General features: G+C 39.4%; 1 protein-coding gene across 1 annotated transcript in view; it reads right to left on the bottom strand.

Moving 5' to 3' along the window:
- The window catches only part of DOCK3 (dedicator of cytokinesis 3), a 195,197-nt gene that overhangs the window by 78,036 nt on the left and 103,549 nt on the right, over positions 1 to 13,612 (bottom strand). The window contains exons 13-15 of the mRNA XM_074151695.1: positions 9,710 to 9,798; positions 5,991 to 6,116; positions 2,180 to 2,197 (exon numbers count right to left, since the gene is read on the bottom strand). Coding sequence (XP_074007796.1) covers positions 2,180 to 2,197; positions 5,991 to 6,116; positions 9,710 to 9,798 — 233 coding nt within the window. The remainder of the gene's footprint in view (positions 1 to 2,179; positions 2,198 to 5,990; positions 6,117 to 9,709; positions 9,799 to 13,612) is intronic.

Here is a 13,612-nt window from a genome sequence, read left to right as displayed (position 1 = left end):
AAGTTCCTACAGGTGAAAGAGACAAACAAATCTCTTGACATCTTGATTCCAGCAAATTTGCTTTCTAAGAGCCCAGTGTTGTGTGACTTTGTGAACCCCCAAAGGACACGTATCATTCCCCTGTGAGCTGGGGAAAAGTGGCAGCTCACGGCATTCGGGATGTGCAGGTCGAGTTCAAGGTACCTTAGTACAACAACTGTATTTATCCAGAGAGTCTTCACTGGATATTTTAAACTGAAAGTTTAGTCTTTTACAATTTAAGCAGCCAAGGATATGAAGAAAAATCTATCTATAAAAATTAGTATTTATGTCTCTACTTGTTAAATTGTTGAGACAGTCCTATTTACTGAGGGCCCCGCACTGTGATATACTGTCTACTCGACTCATTAACTTCACTGGGTTTAGCATCTTTTTGAAAATACTGGCGTTTCATAGAAGAGTGGCAATAACCCCCAGAGCAACCCATGAATGGGCAAGAAGGACACTCAGGGCTTCCACAATGGCTGACACAGAAAAAACAAATCTGTACATTTATGTCCTATATATAAACGAAGGTCCCCACAACTATAGTAAATCAGTGTCACCCCACTGACCTCAGTGAAGTTACAGCAGTTAAAACTCCAAGGTCTCTAAGAGACTCAGTCCAGCAAGTAAGTAAAATCTTTGAGACAAGCTATAAAATGTAGAATAATTATATTCATGGACAGCTTTAGAATGTTTTTTGGCTGTATTTGTTCTAGCTCTTTACATCGGCAACTGCTCTTCTTTCTGGCCTAGAGTACTCTTGAACCAGACGTTCCCCTGACGGACACGGCCCTTCTCTGCGGTACCTTTGGAGGCCACTGCACAAGAGCAGGGTGCTGGTAACTGGATTCTGATCTCAAACAGCTTAATACATCCTTGAAGTTCTAACTTTCTCCAAATGAAAAACATGCGACTGCTTCTGAAGTGCAGTACTTTCAGTACCGACGAGGTTAACAGAATGAGGCCCACAATCAGCTTCGGGATCACCACATTATTTTCACAAAACAAACAGACCAAAGGATAAATCTGACAAAGCACAGTGTGTGGGAAGGGTCTCCAATGCTCTCTGGCCTTCTTTCTGGCTCACCGTTTGGTCTTGTTCTCAATTGTGTCTCAGCACACTCAGAGTGCCGGCCTCACACTGCAGCACCTTCCCTTGCTTTAACAGAGAAGCCGCCTCGGAGCCTGGTGTGGAACTGCTGTGCTGCCCACGCATCGCTGCTCGCCTCTCAAGAAGCAGCAGCCTGGTATGGACAGACACTCTGGGAACCACACTATGTCCATTTCAGCAGTTTCTTTCTCTGCCCCTCACTCATTTTTTCAAGGCCTATATTCTTGAAATAGCTACAATATGCAACTATTAACATTATAGCAAGTAATACTACAGCAGCAAGAGGAAGCACAACTTTTATCTACTGCTTGTACAGCAAATTAAATTAACTTTTTTTTTCCGCCTATAAAAAGAACATTATGCAAGCTTAACTCTGTGCTCCTCTCGCTTTCAGCGAACAGAACACTCAGTTGTTTCAAGGAAAAGGAACAAACAATACTTACTAGTTTATTTGCTACCCATTGTACGACTTCTATGTCTAGGAAGGAATTTATACAACGCTCTTTTTAAATTCAATGATTCCCCTTAAACAGTTTCCTTTCAATAGCAGTAAGCTGATTTTTAATATATTTTTTTTCTTATCTCCTCCAGCTTAGTATTTTAACTCCCCATTTCTGGAAGTTTACTAAGGGCAAAAATTTTTTTTATTGTACTTCTAAACGGTTTGTGGGGATAATTATTATGTAATTATGTCTTTTAGTCTCTTTCACTCTCTTGCCATGAACATTCTGAGAACAGCTGATGGATTTTGCCATGTCCATTTCTTAATGTATTTTTGCTATGACTTTGTGCTCACTGACAGAACAGATGCTGAGATGTTTCCCCCTTTTGCTCCTGATTTATCTGTCATGGCTACTAAATTTGTCTGAAACACTGTGGTATGAAGAGAGACTGCTAAGACAAAGCCTGTGCCTCTCTAGTACCAAAGTTTCCCTACGATGTCATGATTTGCCATCTTTACCAATCTCCAACATTCCATGAAAGATATGAAAATGGGAAAAAGCAAGCAATAAGCAGACATTACACAGAAAAGCAGAAACTTACACCCAACTATCTTCATCTCTGCATCAGAAAGAAAGGAGAGGGAATAAAGGGAAAGGAAAGGGAGAGAAGCCAGGAAATTAAGACAAAAGAGAGAGAAAAAAGAGAAAGAAACATCACTCACAAGTAGACGATGAAGCATGCACTTTTCATCAGAGGATCAAAGTAAAAGACAGAATACTTATCAGCACATGGGGGAGGGAAGGGATGTCCTTGGGGAACTGACAAACGCCATGCCTATGCAACAGATTTCTGACCAGCAAGTTCTGTATACAAATAAAGTTGCAATCCAAAAGGCAAGCAGCACATGCCTCATTGCTCTTATCTCTGGGGAAAGGTAAAATTGTCAGGATCAGATGGACGGTCTTACACCCAGTAACAATTTAGAAAAGAAAAAAACCAAACCCACAAATGAACAAAAACCCAGCACACCTCTTCATGAGGCTGGTCTGACTGAATCCCTTCTGATTCGGACAAAAAAAGATAATTAAATCGTTATGATGCTCTTCTCAGGTCTCAACACAGAAGGAAACAAAAAACATTTTATCATTAGAAATGAAGACAGGCACGGTTATTCTGTAGGACTTTAATCTTGTTCTGCATAACCATGCAAGATATAAGCACATAAACTGGTTTCACTTTATTTCTTAATGACGAGCAGCTACCACTCATGTTGCTCATCTGTGAGTGAGGGAAAAGAGGGCTCGATAGAGAAACTAATGCTACTGTTTAGAAAACAAAATGATAAGAAAACTGTGATAAGACACAGCTACAGAATTTTAATGGTTAAGTTGTCTACATGTGAGAGGATTTCTTACTAAAAAAGAAAGTGAAAATGTTAAAACCCATGACCAAGAAGACTCATTTGAAACGCTAGAGCTACTTATTTCTTTAAAAATAGATTTCTTGGTTCAGCAGGATGATCACTGCATATTTTAACAATACTAGGTGACCTAGCCTTTATTAATTTATTCATAAAAAACATTTTTAAAATCACACTGCCTTGAAAAAAATCTGCATCCACTTGCAAAATACAAGTCATGAACTTTCTGCGCTCTTTTCTGAAAGAGGAAACCCTGTCTTTAATGAGAAAGAGACAAAGCAAGGAAAAGGTAGTTTGACAAAGACAATACAAGCAGCAGACATGGCTGACAACTGCTAACGTACGTAACAGGGTTGGGTTTTTGTTTGTTTTTTCAAAACCGAAATGTTTTCTAACTTTAGACAATACTGGTAAAGCTATGAAAGAATGTTTGATTCTGGCTATAACAACATAAGCACAAAGTAAATTGATGGACAGTTCTTGTTCATATAGCTCAGCTTATCCACCTCAAAAACACCTAACTCCACCCAAACGTTCTATCCTGGAAATTGGGTAAACCCAAACCACAGTTTGACCTATTGTTTTAAAAGCAAACAACAGGCAAATACCTGCTGTCGCTTGAAAAATGTCAAACGTATTTTCATTGCCAAAAAGCTGAGAAGTAATTAGAATGAATACTGTTCACTGCATCAGTGAAGTTACATTATATTTTAATTTCTTCATTTTTCAGAGATTTCAGTATCCTGGAGAATACCCAGGATAATGAAAATTTTTCTTTAGAGCACCATTCATGGCTACCTCTCCACATCTCACCTCTACTCTGGCAATGTCCTCATTTATCATTACAGTGAAAGCCTGTTCCCACTCCTACGGCTGCCTTTCTTTTCTTACCTGGTGTTTAAAGACATTTACAAATTGCCTTTCTCCACAAATGTGACCCATTTTTTCCCCAAAGACAAATGCCTAAAGCTTGGCATCTCAACTCTATATATGCAGACCCTTTGAATCAAGGAGAAGATCTGGGTGTCCAGCACCTCTAGAGAGACAGGAAGCATTTAACAGCAGAAAGGTGGTCCTTTCACAAATTTGTTTGTATCAATCAGTATTTTAAGCATATATATATATATGAGAACAATTCCAAATAGATTATAATCTTTAAAACCCCCGTGTTTTCTCCAACAAAAATGGGATTACTGAGCAACTGTAGTCTTTTGAAAAATACCATGTGAGAAAGTGACGGGCTGACCAGCGCTGGGAAGCTCACTGCTGTACTTGCACAATGAGCCTTGCAATGGGGAGTGCTGCAAACATACGCTGTGGAATCTGATTTTTATGTACTTAAATGTCCAAGGACTCTAGGCTAAATATCACAAAGATCATAATAATATACTTATGATTTGTGGACATCTTTTGCACTGAGGCAGTGTTTTTGCTAGAATTTTTAATTAGAGAGAGAAAGTAAGTTTGGAAATTTGAAATAGCCACAATGAACAGAGAAATCTTTCCACATCAAAACCACCAACCTCCTTGTTCAACCCCTGGGCAAAAGCATTGCCCAAACCAGAAGTAGAGGTGAGACAGGCCCTCTATGCCAGCTTGCAGAAAGAGACTGGGGCCCAGAAAATGAAAAAACAATTAGAGGGAACACTGAGGCCATAAAGCTATTCCTTAAGCTATCGAAAATTCAGCGGCCTGAAGCACCTGAGAGACAGCTTTATACATAAAAATGGAGAATAAAGTGATTCCTGCAGGAGAATTAGTTCACTTATACAAGTATGTAAATGTTATTTTTGATGTTGACTTATTCTAACTGTGATCTAGCTATTCTAGCTGACACATCCAGCTGTGATCTCAATTACAGCTGATCACCTTGCAGCAGCTGTGTCTGCATATCAACATGCAATATTTAGTCTTTTCCCCATTTGATTGCTTTGGGTTAAGACTGGAACTGCTGTAAGATCAATAAAACAAAAAAATTATAATTGGCTTTATAACCCACATCCTCTGGTGTTGCATTACTGTTATTTTCAAGTCTGTTAGTAAATAAAACACATACTAAATCCTCTTAGTCTCTAGAAATTCTTCCCCCCGCTCCCTATTTTTATTGCGTGTTCTGAAGAGCCTCCACAATGAGGCTACAACAACTACTTCTGATACTGATGTGTCACTGCAGTCTTTTGAGTAATAAAATCTGATACTTTTCCCATTATGCTTTCATAAAATTCCCTGTGTCTGCAAACTCATCCTTGGTCTTGGTTATAATGCATAGAAATGAGGCGGTATTTCAAACGCTATACATGCAACATCATTAGTAACCCCATTCCTTACTACGTTGGAAAAATCCAGACAGTGTAAAGCCAGGTTTTATATCTACTGATGGCATGATTGGGCAGGTCCCAGTTTCCTCCGGAATTCTTGGCTACGCTGGGGTTACTCCAACTTGTGCCAAAACATGAAGCATCTCAAGCTGCTGCTCCAGAAGTAAGGAGCAAACGAAGTACAGCAGTGCTCCAGCCAAGGCAACTGTTGCGCGAATGAGGTGCTCTCTGAGGCCAGCTGGGAAATCAGACCAGATTTGCAGCCTCGTGTATTGTCAACCATTACAAAAGGATCATACTAACTCCAAAAATCAAGGCAGCAAAGTGGAAACTTCTTCCAGGCTTTGAATTACTGGGGAGAAGAAACTTCACGCATTTTAAAAGGTACATCTCTATGCTTAGCACGCATGAGGGTTATCTAATCACAGGCGAGGTGGGGGGAATATCAGAGCAATCTTTCCAGATCACCTTCTATACACGTGAATTTAACACCTTTTATTACTATAATGCTTGTTGGTTAAAATGCTTTAGCACGTCTCCGTAAATACAGAATTGGCATTTACTGATAAATAAGGCAACTCTTCAAGTCAAACATCCATCCCAGTGATGCTTGCCTAGGAGAGTATGAGAAAAAAAATGACCAATATTTTAAGATGAGAGCTGTTGTGTTTACCTGGCATTATAACATCAGGAAAACCCAACTTCCTGGTAACAGAAATGCCTCTGTTAAAGATCATGGGGTTTTCCCTTCGAATCTGCTCCATGTCGCCACGAAGAAGCTGAAGAGATATTATAAGTCCTGGAAGAGAAACAAAAATGCTCATTTTTTTGGACCCAAGAATTAGATGTCTGTATATACGAGGCATGCAGGTAACATAATGCTTTGCTCCACAGTTAATTTAATCCAGATATATAAATACAGAATTCTTTTCTCCCTTGGAGTAACTTAAAACTGAAATGGAAGAAACAAAACTGCTTTACGGGGTCAGTTAAGTGCACAATATTATATAAAAATACAATTCTTTTAAATCAGAATACTTAATTTTGCAGAGATGTCACAGGTTACAGAGTACTTAGCAAGTTACAACACATGTATGAGCAATACTACCTCTATCTGAACTACCACATCACACAATGCCATAGAACATCTCTAAAGTGCCTTTAATCCTGCTTAATACCAGCAAAAAAAAAAAAAAAAAAAAAAAAAAAAATCTCAAATTCTGTGTGTTCCACTTGTTTCTTTCTTTAAGTACCTCATACAGGAATGTTGATTTTAATGAAATTCCCTTCAACAGCTCAGCAAGTTTCAAGAGTACCACCTGGTCAAACTGACTTCAGCAACCCCTTAGCTCTTTCAAAGCAATGCTTTGTTCAATTTATCAACTGAATAGCTTGACTAGGAATAATTACTCGGTTAATCTCAGTTCAGCTGCTTTCTCTAGTTGCTTTTAATTTACAGCATACTACATCCCTAAAATGAGGATAACATATTGGTAAAGTTACAGAGTCAAGCATTACGATGCCAGAAAACACCAGGATTAAGTTCAACCCTGCAAGCTGAGTCTGAGCACACATTCCCAGCTTCACATATCAATGTGAATTATGTTCACATCATAATTTTCCACAATCTTTATTGCATTCAATGAATGACAGTCAATACTTCTCTCTTCTGCGTTCACTTACTGGAACAACACATACAAAACCAAACACCACCTTGTATTCTTGCACCTAAAGTTCTGCCATTTCCAAAGCTGAATAGATTGGCTTTGCGAGCGATATTTATCAGTCATTTTGTTAGACAAGTTACTAGGGGAATGAAACCAGTAATACCATGTACCTCCCACCCAGTTTCTGCGCTTTTCCCTTGAAATAATTTTCAAGCCTGTTGTTTGGCTTCAGCCAAATTTGGCAAATCAGTAGATATCCAGATAACATGAAGACTCCGTAAGTTTTATGAATACTGGGAGTTGGGATGAAAAAAGAAGCAGAAAGCCTTAAAATGAAGGAAAAGGGAGGCCAATCAGCCAGCTGGACAATCAGCATGTATGTACTCAAAAGCTGCCAAAACATGGACTTGCAACTGTCCAGCAAAGCAGGCGGAAGAGCACTGCAAAGCACCGCGGGGAAAACAGAGGCTTTAGAACCATGGCAAAAATTCAAACCCTCTGAATACGACGTCTGAGTGTACATCTGTGTGTGTATGTGCTACAGAAGGTTTCACAGAACACAGGAGACAAGTTCATTAGAAATTAGTCTTGGCTATTTTTGCCACTTACAGAAAAAGTTGCTCATTTTATATCCTCTTTTGCTATTAAAACCAACCAAACAAAAATAAATTCAAAAAATTCCAGCATAGAGGACTGGAGCAAATTTGGAACTTCAGGCCTCCCCACACCCAACATCTCCTCTTTGTACTTAACAATTAGCATCAGAATTAATCTATTATGTATAAAAATCAGTTACTAGAGGTAATAGAATATGTAATTTTCCAGCATGGCATTACATATACTACTTATGTGACACCCTCCCACATATTCCACCCCAAAAACCTCCTGCCCAGCTTCTTGCTCTCCCCAAGAGGTTTTGTAAATCTGGTCTCCAGTCCTCTTCTACCCAGCCTATCCTTCCAGGTTGTTTCTATTCCTTGCAGCAGATCAGACGGACTAATTTTACACAAGACCTGGGAAGGCGGGGAGAGAAACAACCAGGGAGCTTTTCTTCAGGGAAAAATCACACTTGGGATTTGAGCATTTTCTGTAAGAGCGCTCTAAGAGCGGGTTCTGAGAGGCTCAAATTGTATTACTAAGGCTTAATCATGTCAGTCTGCAGTACTGTCCCCGCCACCAGGACAATACCTCTGCCAAGTTTCACCTCTTATTCCAGAAACGCACTAGATCTTAATGAAATGTTTGAAATAATTATTTTGAAATGCCGAAGGCAAGGGTAAAGAATTTATTTATTTCTCTTTCTTTCTGCTCTTCAAAAAAGCTCACACTTGGGGGAAAAAAAAAAAAAAAAAGTTTGAGGCAGACACCTAGCACTAGAAACAAATGAAAACAGTCCAAGTTTTCAAGGTTATAAACAATTCAGGAAAATGTTGTAACGGTAAGTGGTAGATGACCTTCACTGTAACAGGAGGAACAGCAGGGAAGGAGAGCAGCTTTGCATATAATAAAATTCCAAACCTGAGAACTGTTTTAGTTGCTTATTGTTGAATTTAATACCTTCCATGGGAGTGTGAACTGCATATTCCACTACAATAGCTCAATAAGCAAACAAGTACAATAAAGACAATACCAGTATTTGGACATCAGTACGCCAATGAATCATACACTCAGTAATGAATGCAACACTAGCTGTAATTAAGCAGAACTGTATTTTATCGGCTGGTTCATTTGGAGTGGAATAGCAATGATATCTCTGAATTAGCGAACTGCAGAAATCATTAAATGAGGTAACAAGATAACACAAAAAAGATTTACTTTCCATATTTACCTGTCATTAACTAGGAAAATAAAAATGGATTTAAAAATCTCTGCCAAGACAGTTACTCTCCTTAACTATGTAATGAAACATTTAGTACCGAAACTATTCTCAGAAAGTCTTCTTGATAATTAATTTGTAGGCATTTTCTGGGCTGTCAGAATTTTCTGAACAGTCAGACAAATACGTTCGACAAATTTAACCTCTGGTTTTGCTTTTGTTGACAAGGATGCATGGTATCCTTAGGAGAGCAAGACTTACAATAAGTGTTATACCTGCAATTTTGACGGGAATACAGGATGAAAGGGAAGACAGTTTTACTCAGGGAAATTCTGATGAACAAGACTTAAATTCTTCCCTTCCTGCGCAGCCAAGTCGATCACAGTAACTTAAGCCAGTGTCACAAAAAAACCCAGACTTTTAAAGGAGCTTTGCACAAACGCTGATTGCTGCTTATGTTGTACCCCACCATGGGCCAGCAGGTTCACAAGCACAGAGACAGGCAGTAACTGTGGCAGCCGACAAAGGAAGACTCACAGAGTAAGGTAGTACTATGGCAGGCCACCCCACTGCTGGCCTCTCTTGAGATAAAAGAACACGACAGGTACAACGATGGAGGAAATTTAGGATGCTGAATTAATATTACTGTCAGCTGTATCTGAAAAGGTAAGATACCAGGTGTTTGGGTTTTTTTAAATTCCTGGTTAAACTGGCAGGCGCAATACAGATTTTCACCTGTAAACTGAACATGAATGAATTTTAGCTCAACTTCTAAATCGTCACAAGTAGAGAAATTCAGCTATGCATAATCTCACATCTCACTGAATTTCTCTGCTATAAATAATCAGCAGTTCCCTAAGGGATATCTTCAGCTGTTATAATGACAAAAACGTACAAGTAAATATTTACCATAGTTTGAGCTGGGTGCTGTGTATTTGGTGCTGGACTTGCGAATAATATTTTCATGGATCTGGCACCATTCATTTTCATTGTTACACCTGAAATAAAAGAACACTAATTCAAGTTAAAAGCTTTCTGCTGAACCATCTTAGGACAGGAAAGTCAACTTTGCTGTAGAGATAACATGAAAGGTTGTGGGGTTTTGGTGAAGGAGAGAAATCCCACAAAACTCTTGTTTTTAAAAGTGGAAGGAAACAAAACATTCTCTAACAGTTATCCCTTTATTATGGACACTTTGGAGCCTGTGGTGATTTTTCTGTCATCAAAGCCATTGTTACACTCTTCACATTATGACAGAATGAAGAAAGCTCTGGACATCTTTAGCTGAGTTCTGTGCACATAGAAAATTAAGTTTAAGCTGAAATTAATTGTTGCCATAAATTAACTTCTTGCACTTAATAAAAAAAAATTCAGAACCAAGAAACAAAAAGTGAAATCTGAAAGACCAAATAAAACCCTGATGTTTTTAGTGTCTCAAACATTTACAAGAAGACTTTTGCTTACCTACATATTTTAGAGAATGCCTTGAAACATGATGCTGTCCCCCCACCCCCTCCCCCAAATTGTAGGACAAGAATATATATCACCACAAAGTATGCTTCTGTTTGCACATCATCTTCTGAAAGAGCATTTCACAATTGTTTATTCACCTATATTTAATTGTAATATGCATTTGTAAATACTGTTATATTTCATTGTCAGTCATGTTACCATCTGTAAATCCTCAATCAATTTCTAGGACTGAAATGACAGTATCTCCTTCCCATTAGGTTATGCAGTTAAAAAAGGCTCATCATCTTGAACACGAGGGAGAAGAGGAACAATGGCAGGTGGGGGAAGTCCAACAACCTCATCATGGAAAACACAGCTCCCTGACCCAGCTCCTCCCAGGCTGCCACAGAGGGATGCTCCGCACATGGTCCAGGTGTGAAACCTGTCAAGATGAGCCAGGCAGAAAGGCTCTCCGGATGGCTTCAAAGACTGCAACGGGTTATTGCCTTTGCTGGTAATGGGATGCTGGGGAAGAGTGTCTGGGGATCATTCAAAACTCAGTATCAATTGTAGGGAAATAGAGGTTTAAGGGTATAAAATGACCCAGTCACGTGTAAATAAGTTCCTGTCAATATGCATGTCTGGTTGTGCCCTGTGCCTGAAGTGAGCATCTCAAACCAGGGACTGGAGTGATTTGTAGTGAGTACACATACGTGTGTATGTATGTTTGCATGTATGTATGTTCATTTTCCACTAATAAGCTTTTCCCTGATAAACCAGACAGGAAAATAGGCTGAGGCCTTTGGTGCTGTACGTGTTTGCATGAGTGTGTACTTCTTGCCTGTGCTTATGTGTGTGGCTGGCTGTACATGTGCATATTGTGTGTATGTACACACAAGGGACACACACCCAGCCTTGTGCCTGGCTGGACGTGGGGACACAGAGCTACGCTCTCTGCTGCAGCACGATGCTATTCCAGCCCAATAAAATCAGACTTGTGTAACTGTGTAATGGAAAGTCAAAACCAGTATCTCTTACTGCTCCATTCCATGCTTTATGTATAAATCTGTTTAAGTGGAGCAAGATTTAAAAAAAAATCCTCTGTAAATCACTACATCTATAGCTCTATGATACTCTCATTACTCTGATGGCAAGATTCTGGAGAGAGAAATTAGGGACACTGCAACATTTGGAAATTACATTGTGATAGCGATAGCCGAGAGCACCAGAAACAGATGTTTCAGTTTCCTCTCCAGTCACGGAGAAATACAGATTCTTTTTAATGATAACCCACCAAAAAATCATCACGTGAGCAGAGAGCCAGGGAAGCAGGGAACAGAACAAGAGTACACCTTGATTCTTGCTTCTTTCTGGGTCTTGTGCACCTGAGTCAGAAGTGCCACATTTCTGTTTAGGGTCCAAAGTTAGAGAAAACTTTCTCCAGGGATATCTTCAGAGCAATATTTTGTAATTTACCGTTTTACACAACACATCAATATTTAACTAGTATTTGTTTATATGTTTCTGCTGTCATTTGGGAAAAGACATTACTTGGTGGCTGTGCGCCTGCACCTTGAATACTGTGCTAATAATACTGTGTTTGGGGCTAATATCAAAGGCACAATTGGAGAGAGCCCTGTGGATGGGCAGGTGACCGGGGCACACGCTGTAGGAGAAGAAGCTGAGGAATCTGGCCTGTTTCAGCCTGGAGAAGACAAGGCAAGAGAGGGAACATTAACAGCAAAGCCTACAAGCAGTTATTAAGACAAAAGAGCCAGTCGGATCTTCAGTGGTGCATAGTGAGACGGTGTACCGCAACAGGCCCAAACACAAACAGGAAAGGTTCAGACTGGACCTCAGAAAAAGCTTTTCCATGAGGACAGTTACGCATGATTAGACCAGGATGCCCAGAGAGGCTGTGCAGTCATCATCCTTGGAGGTTATTGAGACGAGACAACTGGCTAAAGCCCTGAGCAGCCTGGTCTGATCTCTGAGATAGCCTTGCTTGGAGAACTGGCAGGACAAGGGGTAATGGTTTTAAATTGGAAGAGAGGAGATTTGATTAGATATTAGGAGGAAACTCTTTACTGTGAGGGTGGTGAAGCACTGGAACAGGTTGCCCAGGGAGGCTGTGGATGCCCCATCCCTGGAAGTGTTCAAGACCAGGTTGGATGGGGCTTTGAGCAACTTCCTCTAGTGGGAGGTGTCCCTGTCCATGGCAGGGGGTTGGAACTCGATGATCTTTAAGATCCCTTCCAACTTTAACCATTCTATAATTCTATGTAGGTTGGACTAGAGAGGTCCCCATCAACCTCAATTAGGATTCCTATTTATCTTAGCATTCAAGTCACATGACTTTATTTGCACTAGTAGACATAAAGCTGTGTAATTAATCTGCTGAACTCATTAAGCTTGAACAGAATCATACCAGGGAAAAAGTGCTGTGAGTGCTCTCACTTGTTTCCACATAATGAAGTGACACAGTATAAATGTTACAAAGTACTTTACACTGGTGTTAAGCACAGCTGAAACGACAGTTTTACCAGTATAATAATCTGACTGAAAAATAAAAGCGGAACCTTTACCACAAAAAGTTCTATTGGTTAAAAATTTAAAATAAAAAAAAAAAAAAGAAAAAAGAAAAACCAGTATGTTGATCAAGTCTAATTGCCTTTGAAATTCAATTGTGCTTTAAATGACAACTGCGAGATTTAAAGATTCCCCATGAAGTCAGCCATTTTTAACTCAGCAGCAACAGTGAATATTATTTCTCCTGAAGTGCAATTGAATCAAATGATTAAATTAAAATTCTGTCCTATTTACTCTTAAAAGTTAAAAAAACCCAAACAAGAAAATGAAAAAAGAGGAAAAAAAAAAAAAGAAACAAAGACTACAAGCCTTCAGCTCCTAGCAAGACTGGAATCTTGAGAAATAAGTCACTTGTAAAACTTCTCCCAAGCATATTAACATTTTTTCCCTTTTTTTGTTTCCCCTCAAGGGTACATAATGTTGGCAAAATGAGGGTAAGATATGAAGCAGCTACTGTGAAGACAGTAGGGATTTTTTTGTCTGCTGCATTATGTAACTGAAGACCAGCGTGGCAAAAGGAATTAAGGCTATCTAGAACAAGTACTAGCTGGTAATTTTCTACAGCTTCAGTATTACAAAACCATCTACTGCCAAGAATAACAAGATAACCCACAAAGCCTGTTATGGCACACTTACCGCCACCCCCTGCAAATGTTGATTATTACAAAAGCAAAAGGAACACAGACAACTTGGAATAAATTAAACATGAAGTGTGGATGATAAAAAAGGAAAAATGGAGAAAAACCATTGAGAGTCACTTCCTCCCAGCAT

Source organism: Numenius arquata, chromosome 8 (genome assembly GCF_964106895.1).
Source record: "Numenius arquata chromosome 8, bNumArq3.hap1.1, whole genome shotgun sequence".
Taxonomy (NCBI): domain Eukaryota; kingdom Metazoa; phylum Chordata; class Aves; order Charadriiformes; family Scolopacidae; genus Numenius; species Numenius arquata.
Note: the sequence above shows the minus strand (reverse complement) of the source record. Positions and strands in the feature narration are given on the sequence as shown.